This window comes from Mandrillus leucophaeus, unplaced genomic scaffold (genome assembly GCF_000951045.1).
Source record: "Mandrillus leucophaeus isolate KB7577 unplaced genomic scaffold, Mleu.le_1.0 Scaffold523, whole genome shotgun sequence".
NCBI lineage: Eukaryota > Metazoa > Chordata > Mammalia > Primates > Cercopithecidae > Mandrillus > Mandrillus leucophaeus.
Window position 1 is genome coordinate 532,009 of NW_012105620.1, and position 19,820 is coordinate 551,828.

The following is a 19,820-nucleotide window of genomic DNA, read 5'->3' on the forward strand; positions in this document are numbered from 1 at the left end:
GAGTAGTTCTCGTGTAGTTATAAAACCTCACAGAAAATACATTGAATGAACTCCCTGTTTTTTAAAGCCCACATCAGGAATGCCCTGGATAAACTAGAGTCTTAGTTTATCAGACCCTAATGATTAATCAGACTCTCATTCTTATACTGAGTGACAGGCAGCAAAACAAAAAAAGAGTATTTGACTGTTAAAAAAAGAGAGAGAGATGTTCTATGAGTTACCAGAGGGTTTAAAAAAAAAAAAAAGAGAGAGAGATAGAGTAAAAGAAAAAAATATTTTAATAAAAGATTGCCGTAACTAATATTTTCTTTGATTTAACCCATCAAAAACTTAGCAGTCGTATAGTCTTTAGTTATAAGTGACTAAAGAGTTTCTCACAAAAAACAACATTTCGCAAGTGACTTTCTGGTCAGAAGAAATTCCTCTTATAGAGTGCAATGGAATATACATGTGATTTATTACAGCTGAATTATAATGCTTATTTCAGCAGAATAATGTTAATAGTGTTCTCATCTTTATAAGAAAAATAAGTTTGAATTACTGCTATTATGGCAGCTTGGACATGTTCTTATTTTCTTGATTTCCTTGACTCCAGAAGTTCTTTGGCAGCCAAATGTTTGCTGGAAATTTCCCTGATATGAACAAACTCATACAAAGCCTACTCCCTTGGGAATAGGAATATTTGTAATATTTGTATTTGAAAGAAAAGATAAAAATTCTGCGTAATTAACTTTTTTTAAGATACCAAACCAAAATGGAGAAAAGGGTCATGAAAGGAAGAAGAGATAAATCCTTTTCAATTTAGTGATAAACAATGATGCAGTAGGTGATAGACATACTCTCACCTTATTCTGTCATCTTTACATCGAAAGTGCTTACAGTGCTTCAGAGGAGGAAAGCAAGAGAGCCAGAGAGGGTAAAATAACACTGAATTAAATTAGCTCTTTAAATCTCTAAAGCAGACTGGTATTTTCCTTTAACCACATAGAGCAGTGCTTTCTCGATCTATCTGTGGTGAAGGACAAAATTGTCTTTGCTGTTGCTTTAATGTTACATAAATTGCATGCTGATACTTTTGTAAAATAGAATAAAATTGTGGCAATGTCATATTTCTGTAAAAGTTTCTAAACACTCAATTTCTATACTTACCTCATTGAAAAAATACTTAACAAGTAGTTGTGGATGGGCACTAGTCCACAAGTCACAATTGGAGTAGCACCTGTGTTCAAAATAAGCAGAAGACATTCCATTTTATGAATGTGTGTACTGAATTTGATTTTTAACATGACCTCATTATCTTTCTTGGATTAGAATTTTTTAGACAACTTCCCTAGCAGTGACACCCTGTCCTTCATTGCAAGGATATTCCTGCTGTTCCAGATGATGACTGTATACCCACTCTTAGGCTACCTGGCTCGTGTCCAGCTTTTGGGCCATATCTTCGGTGACATTTATCCTAGGTAAGGGCTCTTCTCTTGACCAGCAAGATGTGCCAAGCAACAAATGACTGTGCAAGCAGGTCAGTTTAAAGTGTGACTGATCCTTTTGCTATAAAAATGCCTAATGAAAGTGGTGACTAAAGATAGATCATTGGTGTCCTCTTCCCTGAAGAGCTTTAAAAATAGAAGCCACTCCCTTGTCTAAAATGATTTAAAGTTCGTTCCTTCCAGTATAGTTAATTAGCTCTGATGCCACTTATATTTATCTTATTATTTAATTGCTATTGATTTACATGTTGTCAAGAAGTTTATAATGTATAGTACCTATGTGGGCAATGTGTAGCTAATGAGAAGCAACACTTTTATTTTAATTATTGGTCATTGAAGCTATCAGGACCAAGGGAAAACTTACCCTTTGCCCTCTGAATGTTTGTTGAAAATGACTGACAAAAGGCAGATTCATAGGCAAAAAGGGCCAGGCTCAGTGGCTCATGCCTGTAATCCTAGCACTTTTAGAGGCCAAGGTGGGTGGATCACTTGAGCCCAGGAGTTCAAGACCAACCTGGGCAACATAGTGAAACTCCATCTCTACAAAATTTTTAAAAATTAGCTGAGCATGGTGGGCATGCTTGTAGTCCCCGTTACTCAGGAGGCTGAGGTAGGAGGAGGAGGATCGTTTGAGCCCGGGAGATAGGGGCTGCAGTGAGCTGAGATCACGCCACTGCTCTGGGTGATACAATGAGACCCTGTCTCCAAAAGAAAAAAAAAAAAAGCGGAGAAAAGGCATATAAATGTATTTGAATGTGGTTTTATGTTACATGGGAGCCTTTAGAAAGAAGACCCAAAGATACAGGGGAAATTGTCCATTTTTATGATTACGTTTATGTGAACAGCCATGTCTAATGCTAATAGACTGAGTGGGGAAACCCAGCAAGGCCCCTCTGTCTAGATTCTTAGCCTCTCTGAGCATATGTTTTTTTATTTGAGTCTGGGGCAGGACCCCCTCTGTTATGGGAGTCTTATGACCTGCAGTCAAACAAGACAGGTCAGATCATTTCTTTATGGCTAGTTTTTACACAGAAATAGAGGGAAATTCGAGTGATATTTTTAGGTTTTATGGCCAGCTTGAGGGAAAATGTTTTCGTTTCCACGTTGGGGAAGAGGGATTCTGGTTTCTAAGCTAGCTTCGGGAGAATGGGACTGAGATTCAGAAGGTCAGAGAAAAACTTTTGTTTCTAAGGCTTTCATTTTGGGGTATGGTTTTCTGAGCCCAACAATCCTTACTTTTATATTCATTAACATTCATGCAGTTTTACATAAATGATCAATTGTTAAGAATTGAAGGTCAGATATATAATTAATTTTTATTTGATATATAACAAGTTTAAATTACTGCTATAATTGTTAACCTCTTATTGGGGATGAAGGAGTTGTGAGTTCTTTTGAAAATCTGTTCAAAGCTGGTTACCCTCATCCAAGAGAAATTTCTATATGTCATTTCAGAGTTTCCCAGCAGTCTTCTTGTGAACTCTTGGCTAACTCCTACTCTTACATTAAGTCTTATTATAGGTCCATCCTAGTGAAAAGAACCTAATCCACTTTTATTAGGAATAAGTTCTTTTAAAGAAATAAAAATTTTAAATAAAATTTGAAAAAAAATTGCATTTACAGTAACCAACTAAACAAGTGGTCTTAATCAGTTCTTGTTTAAAATGAACTAATGTAGTCTGCTTCTTCAGTAAATAATTTTCGCCATAAATATGTTGGTTTCAAAACAAAGCAAAAGTCAAGAGTTACCAGGTTCAAGCACTGATAAGTATAGCAGCAGCTATAGTTCTAATATTATTATCCAGAAGATTGGAGCTTAGTAAGTGTAAGCCTCTGATTGTGTTTCTACTCTACTGTATTTATATTCATCGAAGAAAATAAATACAGTGAAGTCATAGATGAAAAAATGCTAAGCAAATACATTATTCCTGTTTTCTGCCATTATTTTGCAGAATTGTGGCTGTCTTTATAAGAATGTTTTTTCTTCTTGGAAAAAGTCAGAGATTTCCCTTTTGTTTTCACATTACAGTTCTTCCCCTGCCACCAAGAACACACTGTCATTTTCATTTATCCAACAGTTATATGTACTCTATAGAGTGTGCATACTTTGGAGCATAATTTTTGGTCTCAGGACCCTTTATGCTCTTAAAAATGTATGGACGACTCCAGGAGCTTTAGTTTATGCAGGTATAGGTATCAGCATTTAAATATTAAAAAATAGAATTTAGGGTTTTTTTGTTTCGTTTTTTGTTTTTTTGAGATGGAGTTTCACTCTTGTTGCCCAGACTAGAGTGCAGTGGTGCATCTCGGCTGACTGCAACCCCTGCCTCCTGGGTTCAAGCAATTCTCGTGCCTCAGCCTCCCAAGTATCTGAGATTACAGGCACCCACCACCATGCCTGGCTAATTTTTTGTATTTTTAGTAAAGATGGCGTTTCGCCATGTTGGGCAGGCTGATCTTGAACTCCTGACCTCAGGTGATCCGCCCGCCTCGGCCTCCCAAAGTGCTAGTATTACAGGCATGAGCCACCATACCCAGCAAAGTATTTTTAATTTCTTTAAAATCAATAATAAAACCATTACTTGTTAAGTAACATTTTTGTAAAAAACCACTTTTGGGGCTTGGATACCCCAGTCTCCATGATGTGATTATGTATTACATGCCTATATGAAAACATCTCATGTACCCCATAAATATAAACACCTACTATGTACCCACCATCATTAAAATTAAAAAAAAAATAAAAATAACTGCTTTCAAAAAATTTTTAATTTGGCCATGCGTGGTGGCTCACACCTGTAATCCAAGCACTTTGGGAGGCCGAGGCAGGTGGATCATGAGGTCAGGAGATGGAGACCATCCTGGCCACCATGGTGAAACCCCATCTTTACTGAAAATACAAAAATTAGCCTGGCGTGGTGGCAGGCACCTATAATCCCAGGTACTTGGGAGGCTGAGGCAGGAGAATTGCTTGAACCCGGGAGGCGGAGGTTGCAGTGAGCCAAGATGGCACCACTGCACTCCAGCCGGGGTGACATAGCGAGACTCCATCTCAAAAAAAAAAAAAAAAAAACTTTAATTTACATTTGCAAAACTCTAATTTCTGCTTTACTAGTAGACAATTGGATTCTCCTCTCTACTTCTGCATTCCGTGTTATAATATGCTGTTTTCATTTAGATTTGTGAAGAAAATCCAGCCTCACATAGATAGCTGGAAAAAGAAAGAGTACTTTTAATAGCCTTTTCATATACTTCTGGATATTCTTCTTTGATACTGTGCCAAAACCTGACAAGTGGTAGCTTCTTATGAGTTGCAATGTGGAATCTGAAACTTGTTGACATTAAAACCAACTGGTCTATCGTGCACTTTGGATCTTTTACGCATGCATGATTTTGTAACATCTGTTTGATCATTTGGAAAATATTGGTTCACTGAGTTCTGTGGATCTTCCAAATGTTGACACACTTCATTTTACAATATCAAAACCCAATTTCATTAATACTATCACTAATTTCATCATAAGAGCCTTTAAACATTGTCAAGCTCAGGGTAGCAAATACAAGTTTTCCAAAATTCTAGTTTTTATTTGAAAACTTTAATTTTATCTTTGGCAACAAATACTGCGAGTTGTTTTCCTTGCAGTGACAAGCTTATATCATTCATTTTCTGGAAAATACCTGTCCAACATCTGAGTTTGAATGACCATAGTTTGACTGCAATTCAAGTATAGAAAGCATTTGGTAGGCAAAACAGCTAGGTCCTCCTCAGCTCAGCCACACAAGTACTTTTCCTCAGGACTTCCAGTGTACTGTACTACAGTACACAGTAGATGTGCTTTATTATGACCTTCCTATTTGATCACATAGAATATTTAAAAGATTGTGTATTCAAACATGAGATTTAGCAAAATTAATGTTCTACTCCTTTATCGAGGACCTTGTTTATTCTTTGGAGAGTGTTTGGCAGTAAAGAATACAGTATGGAAAACATGGGTGTTAGCTGGGCATGGTGACACATGCCTGTGGTCCCAGGTATTCAGGAGGATGGTTTGAGTCCAGAAGTTCAAGGCTTCAATGAGCCATGATTGCCCCACTGCACTGCAGGCTGGATGACGGAGCAAGACCCCTTCTCTTAAAAAAATAATAATAATTAATAAAATTTTAGAAAAGGAATACAGATGAGTACAACTGCCTCCCTCTATGTATACAAAGTTGTTTCCTTTTATAATACAGAAATAACAAAGGCCCAGCCAATACCTCAAAGCTCTGAAGCAATTTTAAGGTTAGAGTTTCTGGGTAAACAATAAGATCTGCAAGCCTAATATCTTTCTAATTCATCAGGGTATGTGACTAACCACTTATTTATATAAATAATTTTCTTTGTTTTTAATTCTCTCTGTAATCTTTATCTGGGATTAATTAACCTCTGATAACTTGGGCCCAAAGGGTTGCTTTGATGTGTACATTTGGCTTTTGAGAATCATTTTCAGGGGAAATGGAGTTATTTCTTCAGCATCAAATTTTCATCTACATTATTTTTGTTTGTGTCCAAAATTGATTCCTAAACCTTGAATTGTTAATATCTAGTTAAAGTATTTAGTAAATATTCTGTTGATGGTAGTGAGTAACTTTAAGTTCTTTCTTTATGCTTTAAGTATGAGGTATGACCACTTTCTTTAAGTGGTTAAATCTGGAAAATAAAAACCTGCCCATTTTGTCTTTCCCTTTAATATAATGCTTTTAATATAAAAGTAATTTGAACACTTTATGAAAAGTTTGTTAAATATAGAAAAGAGGGAATGTTATCCAAAACCCCAAATTGTAAAAAAATCACTACTGCCTTCTCAGTGTATATCCTTCTGATATTTTTTTCAAACGTTTTTGGTCTTTTCTTGTGTAGTGAAAACCTCGCTGACTTTTTTTCTGAATTGCCTAGATAGTATTTTACCTGACAAGGTAATAATGATAAGTTATTTTAAATAATTTTCAACATATTCTGTCAAGTAAATTGTTGCCTTGCTGTGTCCAGGATTCTTCTGTTTTTTCATAAATATCTTGATATTCATAGCATTTTCATTGTTTGGATTATTTTCTTAAGATATTCCAAATGGAATCATAGATCAAAGAATGTGAATTCTGATACACATTACCAGTGTGCTTCTACAAAATTTAACCAGTGTAATTCCACAAAAGAGCTAATTTCACTTTCTCATTACCAAAATTGAGGACTACTGTTACCTTCTATTTTTGCTGTGATTTTATCGAGCTTAAGACATATTTATTTTAATGATGTTAAGAATGAACTGTATTCTCATATTAGTCGTTATAATTTGCCTATTTTTGTATTTTTTCTTTCCTCCAAACTTTCTTCTCAACTTCTAGCATTTTCCACGTGCTGATTCTTAATCTAATTATTGTGGGAGCTGGAGTGATCATGGCCTGTTTCTACCCAAACATAGGAGGGATCATAAGGTACTGCCTTGTAAAGGAATGGTGCCCTTACATATATTGGTCTTTAGTTTTAGGCTTTTCCTGTTATTGTCGTTGTTTTAATTTAATTGTATGAAATTCCTGTGAGTATTTAAAACTAGTAATATTCAAATACAGCCCCTTGGTATCAGTTAAGATGCTCATTATCTTCCATTTCTGTTTGTTCTAGTGAGGAACTCATTCTAGAAGCCCCATTATCCCTTAGCCTCAGGCATCATTTTCTTTTTCTTCTTCTCATCATCTTCCACTTTATTTCCTCTCTATATCCAAAATAAAAAGTCATTTTTAATATATGTATAACTTTGTGGGAGTACCTGGGAGGTCCTTTATTTGTCAAAGCTTCCTTAATCCATTCTAAGTTCCTTAATCCATTTCTACTCAAAAATATATTTCAATGTCATTTGTAGTCAGAAAGTAAGAGTTTAAGTAAGAGTTTAGACCCTAGATGGCTTTCTTTAATATCCTTTTCCTAAAAACGTGACAGGATGAATAGAGTAGGAATAAAGTTGTACCTCAAATGCTCATGGGAAATTGGGATTTAGAATGATCTCATTTCTCTTACTATAGACAGCAGGAGTGAGTCATTTTTTTTGGAACACTCTTACCTAAGAAAGTAACAAGGAACAAGAGGAGGAGATTGTTAGCCTGTTGCTTATTGAATATAATGGGCTTACAAGTTCCTATTTAACTGTTCCTCAAGAAAACCCAAGTATAGAGAAAAGGAGAAGAAAGTGCATATTTCTCTGTGACAGTCTCATGTTTAAGTATTTTTGCTATTATCTTTCATATTCATGCTGAATGCCATGGTAGCATTTATCTGTTCTCATACTTAAATGGGGATGCTAACAGTCCCTCAAAAACTGAGAATGAGTAATTAGTTTATAAAAGATCAAAGATAGGAGGCCTAACTCCAGATGTTTCTGAGGAAGTAGCCACAATCACCCAAACACAGAGGAACTACAGAGATTTGAGGGATGAATAAAAAGTCTTTGTCAATCTGATGCTATAAAGATGAGCAAGAAATCATATTTTATATTAACTTAGCAAGTAAAGTAAGTTTTAAACCCAGATGTTTTATGTCAACAACAAATGAATCAAAACTAATTTTTGTTGAGCTATCAGACTGAGGAGAATTTAAATTGTACTCTGTTTACCTTAATTGTAAATCAGAAAAAAGCAAAGTGCAAGAAGAATATTAACCCCAAAAGCTTTTATTTTGCAGATATTCAGGAGCAGCGTGTGGCCTGGCCTTTGTATTCATATACCCATCTCTCATCTATATAATATCCCTCCACCAAGAAGAGCGTCTGACATGGCCTAAATTAGTCTTTCACGTTTTCATCATCATTTTAGGTGTGGCTAACCTGATTGTTCAGTTTTTTATGTGAAATACCTCAACTGTTTTTTCAAGAGCTCTCATGATATTTTGAGCCTTGACAATAGTTCTATATAAATTCACTTGTAAATGCTGCTGTTGTGTAATTCTAAATATTTTCTAAGATAATTTGAAAGCAAGGGAAATAGTGGCCCCTTAATAAGTATGTTTTTATTGGGGTGGGGAAAGGGGCAAAAAGAATGATCTTAGTGTCTTTACCTTTCTCATATTAACTCACCTCTTTATTCTGTGGTCTTTTCTGAATAGAAATGTATGCCCTAGGAAGAAATCATGCTGGGTTTTGCTTTTAGAGATAAAAGGTGGTGGATTTATTTTGCCTGCAGTAAAAATTCTCAGGGTGTCACAGCAGCATATTGCCAAATCCTGCTTCTGTTTTATGTTTCAGTGTATTCACTTTCATTTTCTTACTTACTAGACCATTTCTGCAGTTTGCCCAAACCTCTACTGTTTGGGACAGTAAACCAAATACCTCATTTTTAAAAAGAAGTTTTCATGGCATCAGTGTTAATAAAGTACATTTTTAGCTGAGTCTTAATCTCTATTTGAAGAAAAAGTAGAGACAAAAGTAATGTCAATGTAATCCCCAGGATCATGGAATGTATACAAAATAAACAAAGTAGTAGAGTTTGTTGCTGTCTGACTCTTTTATTTCTAATCCAGTACCAGTGACTTAGATCGAAATTACAGTTCCCCAAGCCAGATTTTGCATAGGAACAAGAATGGTTGTCCCCATAGACCCAGGGGGTGCTTTTGCTTTTTGGATCCCTGAGATCCCAGCGTAGGCTGTCATGACAGACCCAGTGGAGAAAGCATGGCAGAGAGGAGCCTGAGAGGCCCACAGGGGAGAAGGCAAACAGAAAAGGGGCCAGGAAGGAAGAGGCCTCAGCCCAGCATATTTTGTGTCCTCTGGGGGTAGATTGGTTTCTGCACCACAAAAAAGGATTGATTTTGTTTGAGGTATGACCTTCAGAAAGAGACTTCCATCTGCTTACTTCTGTAACTGGCAGTACTATTACAGGAAAGAGGTCCTGATCCAGACCGTGAGAGAAAGTTCTTGATCTTGCGCAAGAAGGAATTCCGGGCAAGTCCATAGAGTAAAGTGAAAGCAAGTTTATTAGGAAAGTAAAGGAATAAAAGAATGGCTACTGCATAGACAAAGCAGCCCCGAGGGCTGCTGGCTGCCCATTTTTATGGTTATTTCTTGGTGATATGCTAATCAAGGGGTAGATTATTTGTGCCTCCCCCTGTTAGACCATATAGGCTAACTTCCTGACAGTGCCATGGCATTTGTAAACTGTCATGGCGCTGCTGGGAGTGTAGCAGTGAGAACGACCAGAGGTCACCCTCATTGCTATCTTGGTTTTGGTGGGTTTCAGCTGACTTCTTTACTGCAAACTGTTTTATCAGCAAGATCTTTATGACGTGAATCTTGTGCTGACCTCCTCCCATCTTACCCTGTGACCTAGAATGCCTTAACCACCTGGGAATGCAGCCCGGCAGGTCTCAGCCTCATTTTACCTAACTCCTATTCAAGACGGGAGTTGCTCTGGTTCACACTTTGGACAGTACAGAGTTAAATCCCTGTAAGAAAAACTCCTTGAATCTGAGAAAAGGATTAAGGAATCTGTATCCTTAGAATTGACACTCTTCCTTTTTCTTCTGAACTAAAAGCTAAACTAGAATCCACATTCACGTTTTCCAAGTAATACAGCCTCTGTGTCCAGGTCAGGATACGACATGGTGATGTTTTTTCTGAAAAAATTAGATTTCTCTAATTTTAAGCTAAAGTCTAAAAATCTATTGTATGTTCACCTCTCAGGATAGTGTATGGATTTGTGTTATTTCCTTCCTTTGAAAAAGAGAAATGGTTTTTGTAAACCTAGTAAGGAGCCCAGATTCAAGATCAGCCTTAGTTTCTTTCAGCAAAGCTTTCTGTCCTGTTCATAAAGCCATAGACCTATATTAATGATGAACCATATTTCTGAAAGCTCTTTTGTGTTAATAAAAAGTCTCATTCTGAAAATCTCAAGCCCACACAAAAGTAATATGGAGTAATACGGTGAACCCTACAATGCCTATCCCCTAGATTTAGTAATTATAAAACTTGGCTGTATTTGCTTCACCTATCTTTTTTTTTCTTTTCCACTGAAATATTATCAATCTCAGATGTTATTTCATCACCACAAACCTTAATTCACAGCTGTTAATAATAGCCTTTTGAACATAGTTATATTGATGGAAATAGTCTCAAAAGTTTTTGTTCACATAAATTGCTGGTAGTAGGAGTTTGGTTAATTGAAAAATTCTGCAGTAAGTATCAGATCACTGTGTTAATTTCTCTTAGAAAAGGAGTATAATGAATGGAGAAAGTGCCTGTCTGTGCTTGAGAGCCCCTGAATCTTTATGATTTCAGAATCTTACTCCGTTAAGAGACATAGGATTCAAAAGCTAGACAGCACTGTGAGTGATCTAGGTTCAATCCCAGCTTATCGCCAGTCACCTTCCTTCTCTTTAAAAACTTTAGAAACAGGGCTGGGCACTGTGGCTCATGCCTGTCATCCCAGTTCTTTGGGAGATGGAGACAGAGTTTTCATTGCTGCTTTTTGATAATGTATTTGAATGTTTTAACACATGAAAAAAAAGATTTGATGTATTTTTGTCCATTTAATGAACTAAATGAATATGACAATGAATGTGGTATTTACTAAACTAAAAGGTAATGTGAATCTTTGCTATTGTTCTCTTTAAAAGACTTGATGTGAGGCCAGGCATGGTGGCTCATGCCTGTAATCCCAGCACTTTGGGAGGCTGAGGCAGGAGAATCTCTTGAACCCAGGAGGTGGAGGTTGCAGTGAGCTGAGATTGCGCCACTGCACTCCAGCCTGGGTAACAAGAGCAAAACATCTCAAAAACAAAACAAAACGAAAAGACTTGCTTGATGTGGGCACAGTGGTTCACACCTGTGATCCCAGCTCTTGGAAGACTGAGGTGGGAGGATCACTTGAGCCCAGGAGTTCAAGACCAGCCAGGACAACATAGTGAGACTCTGTCTCTACAAAAAATAAAAAATAAAAAAAATTAACTGGGCACAGTGTCATGCAGCTGTAGTTCCAGGTACCCAGGAGGCTGAAGTGAGAGGATTGCTTGAGCCCAGGAGATCAGTGAGCCCTGATTGTGCCGCTGCACTCTGGCCTGAGCAACAGAATAAGACCCTGTCTCAAAAAAACAACTTTTTTGATTAAATTTAAAAAAATTGGCTGGGTATCGTAGCTCACACCTGTAATCCCAGCACTTTGGGAGGCTGAGGCGGGCAGATCACCTGAGGTCGGGAGTTTGAGACCAGCCTGACCAACATGGAGAAACCCCTGTCTCTAGAGTAAATACAAAATTAGCCGGGTGTGGTGGCGTGTGCCTATAATCCCAGGTACTCAGAAGGCTGAGGCAGGAGAATCACTTGAACCCGGGAGGCAGAGGGTGCAGTGAGCCAAGATCGCGCCATTGCACTCCAGTCTGGGCAACAAGAATGAAACTCCATCTCAAAAAAAAAGAAAAAAAGACTTGATAATTTAGAACTTCTAAAATATTGTATTAGACTTATGCTGAGTGACTTTGCCTTCTTAAGTTTCTTTTCATGAGATCAACTCTTTCGGCCTATTATTTGGCTTGGTCAGAGAACTCTTTGTCAGTGTGTATATCCTGGCCCACACATTAGAATGATGAGATATGAAGTCATTCATATCACAACTAATTTTAGACCTTCTTTGTCTACTGTCATCTCTTTGAATTTTCTAATTGAATTTCTTTCACTTTTTGCTCTCATGCTTAACTTTTGAATTTAGCTTAACACACAACTGAGGATATTATAAAATAAAATATGGATTATTTAGAGGGGTCTTCCTTAGAAAGTCTATATATGAATATGAGGTATGCTAATAGTCAGAAAGGACAAAGAAAATTAAGTTTGACACCTGTGGGTGATATCCAAAATCAATTTTATCATCACACCCAAAAAATGCTTTGGCGTAAGGAATAAATTTATTCATAAAAGGGGACTATATTAAAGGGAAATATTTTATATTAAGTATATTAAGTATATTTTGCAAATGCATTGCAGCTACTAACTATAGACGTAAAAGACTTTTCTGTCCAGTGCTTTGGAGGAGATAAAGATGTATAAGACATCATTCATATCTGAAATGAACGTTTAATCTAGTAAAGGAACTGTGTACCTAATTATGATGCAAGGCAATTTATGCTGAGGGCTATTAGAGAAACAGATCCCTTTCCGTTGGGAGCCTCGAGGAGGGTTGATAAAAGAAGCCGAGTGGTCAAGCAGCAAGGACCCATTTTCAGGTTTCTCCTAATAAGTGTCCAAAATTTAATATTTGGTACCTTCACTAGCAAATATGATCATACAGGTTAAATGTATTTGCTTTTAGTTTGGTGAATTTCCTCTAAGATAAGTTTTCTACGACTTGTTTAATGCTTCTGTATGCTATTTATTCTCTTTGCATTTTGAACACATTGCGTTATTCTGTTAATCGTGGACAGCAAAGCACAATGGATTAATAGGGCAAATAATTAGTAACACATTGGGTGATGCAAACAGAAAAATGTATAAATTTTTCTCACCAAAGATTTGACTTATTTAAATATCAGTATTCAAAGTGTCAAATGTTTGAACTCATTGATAACAGCAGAAAATATTGATATTGTATGTTTTCTTTACAAAGCACTGACCTAATTGCTTTTTAGAATCTGGTGGTGCTGTTTTTTGGTTTTTTTTAAACTCAATTTCATCCCCATTCAAATATCCAAAACCAAATCCAAATCTAGTCGACACCTAGACAATAGAATGTTACATTAGTTTGTGATCCAAAGTGAAATCAATCCCCCACATGCACACAAACTGGCCTGGCTGGCCGGTTTTACAGTCCACTGCTGCCTTCACTTCAGATTATGTAAACACGTATTGTGAAACAGCTCTGATGGGAACCTTATAACCTAAACATTATTCTCTGAAATGTAATTTGTTGTCTTTTATATAAAAGAAGAAATTAAATCAAAGATAATTTGAAGGAAAACAACTCTGGGATTTTGTTTAATTGCATTTTGCTGGGAAATGTTATTGCCTGGTAGCACTGGCCCCGGGGTCAGGAGGAAGCTGGGTCTTTTAGCCTGATTTGGACTGGGCGGGCGTTTTTTGCCCTTCCAAATTGTCCTTCCAATGCCCAGACTTCAGGGTTGATTCCCTCGTCAAGCAGAGGACAACAAATGGGTAACTTGTTCCCCATATTCATGTAGATAATAGCTCTGGCTTTGGCTAATATATCCCTCCCTAATAAGAAAGGGTGTGGGACTTTCAGGCATAACAAGAAAGGCATGTGAAAAGAGCAAAGTCTCCCAATTACAACTGAGGCGGTGGGAGAAATGCCTGGTTACAGGCTGTCCCAGGATTCCTCGGATGGTAACGGACCTTGAGGACAGCTGTCCGGGGCAGGAGATTAACACTGAGAAGGCCGCACCAGTGTACAGGGGGAAGTCAATTTCCTGGCCCTCAATGTTTAAATGTACCCGGGGCTCAGTGAGGGTGATGACATGAGCTGGTGCTTGCCCCAGACACCCTCAGTCCTGTTTTTGGATCATCTGGTTGGGGGCTTCTGGCCCAGAGAACCTTTGTCCTCTGAGGCAGTGCACCTTCCAGTGATTGCCTCAGTATAGTGGACATGGGCAAGGGGGCAGCTTGTTTCTCATTGGACAATCTTTTTTAAAGTGTCCTTGCAAACCACACTGGTAACAAGCCCTACCGGGTGATTGGCCTGCTCCATTTTCTGTCCTCTCTGAACCACCAAGGTTTGTTTGTCTGAGGGCCATGACTAAGGCTGTGGCCTTTCTCTGATCTCGCTTTTCCTTCTCGGACTGTTCCTCTTGGTCCCTATTATAGAACACCGAGGTTGCCAGGTTTAATAATGCCTCCAGATTTTGTTCAGAGCCCACAGCTCGCTTTTGGAGGTTTCTCCTGATATCTGCTGCTGATTGGGTAATAAACTTACCTTTGAGGATCAATCGACCCTCGAGTGAGTCAGATGACAGGGGAGTATATTTTTTAAGGCCTCCCGTAGCTGCTTGAGGAAGGCAAAAGGATTTTCTTCCTTTCCCTGAGTTATGGTGGACATCACTGAGTACTTCATGGACTTTTTCCTAATTCTCCTTAGTCGTTCTAGAACACTGGTCAGCAGATGTTTGCGACTCCAGTCCCCATGATCCGAGTCGAGGTCCCAGTGGGGATCCATACTGGTGATGGCTTGCTAATTGGTAAGGAATTGGTCCCTTTCTTTGGCTGTCATCCTATCATTCACTTGACTAAGATATCAGGTATTTCCAAACTCTCAGGCTGCAGCTAAAGCTGCATTCTTTTCATTAAAGGCCAGGGTTTGATCTAACAATAGCATGACATCTCTCCAAGTGAGGTCAAAGGTTTGCCCTAGACCCTGTAGGACATCTACGTACCTATCAGGATCATCTGAAAACTTCCCCAGGTCTACCTTGATCTGCTTTAAATCAGAGAGGGAGACGGGAACATGTACCCGGGTTGGGCCAAATTCTCCTCCCCCTACAGCTTGAAGGGGACATAACCGATAGCCCGGGGGTTTTTGTGGTCCTTTGGAGATTTCTTTGCTTGTTTCCTTCTGGGAGGGGGAGATTAGAAGTGGCTTATCAGTAATAGAAAGTGGAGCTAAAGGGAGGATAGAATATGGGGGTAAGCTGAGAGGTCCTCTTGTGGAATGTAAACTGCAAGCTTTGCATAGTTTTGGATTATCCTTCAGGGAAAAAGAAAACTTGGACATAAGGTATTTCACTCCGTTTGCCTTCCCTCTTACAGAAAAGTTCAAGCTGCAGGATAGTACTGTAATTTATACTTCCCTCAGGTGGCCATTTTTCCCCATCAGAGAGAGAATACTGGGACCAGGCCATAGTGTGGAAAAAAATGAGCCACCTCTTTTTCAGGGTTTGCAAGTCCAATTAGTCCCAATGGCTTAGGATGCATTTCAAGAGTGAGCCTGTTGATGCCTGAGTGTTTCCCATCTGAGAGAAAAAAACGCCCACAATTTTGGTTTGTTTCTCCCCCTACCTAAGAACCTGCCACAGTCCCTGGACCCTGCTGATCAGAATAGTTGTGCTCACTGATACAGCAGCAGAAACACTAATTTTCCTCTTAGACCACAAAGAGGACCACGGAAGGTCGGATTTAGTGGCCTTTACCAATGCATTCTCAAAAACCAGCCCCTTGCCTTTCCTCTTAGACCACAAAGAGGACCAAGAAAAATCAGATTTAGTGGCCCTTACCGACGCATTCTTGAAAACCTGTTAGAGTCCTAAGCATTTTCTCCTGTTAGTATTGGGACCTTACCCCTGTCCTATAAAGATGGTATGCCTCAAAATGGAGTGGAGGGCTATAACCTGAGGGAGGGAAGGGATCTCCAGGGTTGGAAGAGTGATGCCTTTTCTCCGCACTTCTCATCATATGGAGAGGAAGGATATAATTTCTGAGGCTCCCCATGTCCTAGCTTTGGGAATAGCCTTTGTTAGAACTGCTAGTCTGAGGAGGGATTCTAAAATTCCAGATAGTCCCCTGCCCCCCAGATGGGGCTTTGGGCAAAAATTATGTCTTCCTAATTGGTGAGCCCGGGTGCCCAAGGGCGGGAACAGAGTCTTGAAATTTATACTAGAAGTCATTCTTATAGGAGATACTAGAAGAGTACCAGTGACAGGGAGTGGTTTTTAGAAGTGGGACTAGCCTCAAAGAAGAGAGGTGGGAGGAAGTTTGTCTGACAGGCATTAGGACTCAGGAGGCAAGGGTCAGGATAGATAGGATAGATGGGAGAGTCTCGCTTGGGCAATGTGACTTTGAGAGTTCCGCTCATGGCTGCAAGGTCAGCCAACTTTTTGTGGGAACCCCAGAGCTGAATGGCTTTCCTCTCTGTTGACCCTCGGCTTGGCCCAGAAGTACAGGAAAAGTGGAAGCTGGTTCCAGGCAGATCAACACTCCCAACTCTGAAGAGTTGGGGGTTGTTAGAAAGCCCTTTCCCAGAAAGTCTGACACCTGTGTCTTTAGTCCGGTGGCCACGCTTGTTGCTTTTAACTGGCCGACAGGTGCCCGGTGTTTAGCCCCCAAATTCTAAGGAAAAAATAGGACAGAATAGCAAGTGAAAGGGGTCCAGTGGTACTCACGACTTGGCGCTAGTCCCATCTGGGTCACCAAGATGTGTCCAGAGTTGGTTCCTTCCAGTGGGTTCTTGGTCTCACTGATTTCAAGAATGAAGCTGCAGACCTTCGTCGTGAGCGTTACAGCTCTTAAAGGTGGCACGGACCCAAAGAATGAGCAGCAGCAAGATTTGTTGTGAAGAGCAAAAGAACAAAGCTTCCACATCATGGAAGGGGACCCAGGCGGGTTGCCGCTGCTGGCTGGGGTGGCCTGCTTTTATTCCCTTATTTGTCCCCACCCATGTCCTGCTGTTTGGTCCATTTTACAGAGCACTGATTGATCCATTTTACCGGGTACTGATTCATCCATTTTACAAACCTCTAGCTAGCCACAGAAAAGTTCTTCAAGTCCCCAACTGACCCAGAAGTCCAGCTGGCTTCACCTCTCAGTCCCAGCTACTCAGGAGGCTGAGGTGTTAGGACTGCTTGAGCCTAGGCGTTTGAGGTTGCAATGAGCTATGATTCTACCACTGCACTCTACCCTAGGCAACAGAGCAAGACCCTGTCTAAAAAACAGAAAAGAAAAGTGGGCAAGGGCCAAAACAGACTTAACTGAAAAAGGCCAGATGCAAAAGACTACGTATTGTCTGGTTCTATATATATGAAATGTCTAGAAAGGGCAACTTTATAGAAATAGAAAGCAAAACAGTGGTATCCTAGGACTGGGGATGGAAGCAGACATTAAATGGGCAGAGGGGAACTTGCTAGGGTGTTAGAAATGTTCTAAAAGCAGATTGTGGTAATGGTTGCAGACTATATATTTTCTAAAATCATTAAATTGTACACTTATATTGGCTGAATTTTATGATAATTTATGGTAAATTAATGGCTTCATTATATGGTAATTTAATGTAAATCATCTCTCAAAGTTGTTAAAGAAAAAAAGTTCAACTTCACTGTTAAGGAAAATTTTAATATTTTTTGCTACTTGCCAAATCTACTATTACTAATACCCTGATAAAAGTGTAGAACATGGACACTTATACACAAAGTGTAGCTATAAATGTGGGTACAGACTTTTAAAAGTAATTTAGCAATGTATATCAAAGCCTCAAAATGCACATATGCCTTGAATCATTTCCAATGTATATCCTAATGAGACTGAGAGTGGTGGCTCATACTTGTAATCCCAGCACTTTGGGAGACCAAAGCGGGTGGATCACCTGAGGTCAGGAGTTCGAGACCAGCTTGGTCAACACGGTGAAACCCTGTCTCTACTAAAATTACAATAATTAGCCAGGCGTGATGGCAGGCACCTGTAGTCCCAGCTACTTGGGAGGCTGAGGCAGGAGAATCACGTGAACCCAGGAGGTGGAGGTCACAGTGAGCCGAGATCATGCCACTGCACTCCAGCCTGGGTGACAAAGCAAGACTCCGTGTCTCTCTCTCTCTCTCTCTCTCTCTCTATATATATATATATATATATATATATATATATATCTGCTAATGAAATAATTGGACAAATGTAGAAACACACACACAGAGATGTTCATTTCTTTAATATTTGCAATGCAAAAATTAGAAACAACCTAAACGTCCAACAGTAGGAGGTAAATTAGGAAATATTTATCTCTTAGAATACTGTGTAGCTATCTTAAATGGTGATGCAGATGTATATATGTAATGTCAAAAAGATGTTTATAAATATAAGTAAAGAGATTACAATTAAATATGTGTAAATTTAAAATGTTTGTTTATATACATAAGCATAGAAAAAGGGCTGGAATTTTAACAATTGTGAACATTAGTTGTTTCTGAGTGCTAGAACTATTGGATGTTTCTTTTTTATTGTCTTGTTTATTTGTATTTTCTAAAGTTTTAAAGTAAAATGTGTCATGTCTTATGGGGAAAAGGCAATAAAAGTTTTTCTCTTAAGAAAAAATCTCTGGCTGGGCGCAGTGGCTCACTCCTGTAATCCCAGAACTTTGGGAGACCGAGGCAGGCAGATCACGAGGTCAGAAGTTTGAGACCAGCCTGACCAACATGGTGAAACCCCGTATCTACTAAAAATACAAAAATTAGCCGGGCATGGTAGCACACGCCTGTAATCCCAGCTACTTGGAAGGCTGAGGCAGGAGAATCGCTTCAACCCAGGAGGCGGAGGTTGCAGTGAGCTGAGTTCATGCCACTGCACTCCAACCTGGTCGACAGAGCAAGACTCCATCCCCCCACCCCCCAAAAAAAAGGAAAGAAAAAAAAAAGAAAAAAAAAACCTCATTGATTTATCACTTAAAACTAATTATAAGGACTCCTTTTGACATTAATAACAAAAATCCTTTGTACTATCATACAATAGTAGTTGTACTTTTAGTGTTTATTGATTGATAGAAATAATGACAAAAAGCTACTCTAACTTCTAAACCACTTACACACAGCTTTGAATACATTATTGGACATTTAAACAATTACACACACATTGCAGGCTTATTTATTTAGTCCATGTTACAAAACCTTTTGAAACAATTCTGTGGCCTGCAGGTTTGGCAGGACCAAACTAGAGAATAAAGTCTAAATTCTTTAGCTTGGTATCCAGGACACTTTTTATTGCAATCTTCGTACTTGTCCAACTTCATGCCAGTTCACACAGAACTACTTGTTATTCCAGAACTGGCCCTGTTCCTTTATTGCATCTACTTTTATATAAGGTATGCCCTGGGACTAAATGTTCTTTTTCCTCCATATCTTTCAGGACATTGCTTGAAAATTCCCCGTCTTAAGTACTTAATTATCTTATCCCAGATAGTTTTGATGTTTCCTTTTCTATGCTCTCCAGAACTTAATGCATGTACTTATCACATTGGATTGTAATTAGTGGTTTATGTATCTTTTCCCAAATAGATTAGGAACTTCAACTTTGTATCCATAGGGTTTAGCAAGTTACAACACAAAGAGGTGCTTGCAATAAACCTCAATTGATTGAATGAGTGCACAGAAAAAGACCCAGTCCTTGCCCTTAGTGGCTCTCAGGCTGCTTAGGGAGACAGATACCTGTCGAATATGTGATTAGTCTTGTAATAAAAGATATCAATGAGCTAGGTGCAGTGACTCATGCTTGTAATTCCAGCACTTTGGGAGGCCGAGTCAGGCAATCACTTGATGTAAGGAGTTTGAGACCAACTTGGCCAACATGGTGAAAAACCCCATCTCTACCAAAAAAATATACAAAAATTATTCACACATGG

The 19,820-nt window shown here is 38.8% G+C and overlaps 1 protein-coding gene across 5 annotated transcripts in view; it reads left to right on the forward strand.

The window, feature by feature from the left end:
- Window positions 1-9,008, forward strand: part of SLC38A9 (solute carrier family 38, member 9) — a 98,769-nt gene extending 89,761 nt beyond the window's left edge. For all 5 annotated transcript variants that reach the window (XM_011996748.1, XM_011996752.1, XM_011996749.1 and 2 more), the window contains 3 exons: window positions 1,312-1,460; window positions 6,870-6,959; window positions 8,200-9,008. In XM_011996748.1, the coding sequence (XP_011852138.1) occupies window positions 1,312-1,460; window positions 6,870-6,959; window positions 8,200-8,365 (405 nt within the window). In that variant the 3' untranslated portion in view covers window positions 8,366-9,008. The remainder of the gene's footprint in view (window positions 1-1,311; window positions 1,461-6,869; window positions 6,960-8,199) is intronic.
- Window positions 9,009-19,820: the final 10,812 nt, after the last annotated feature.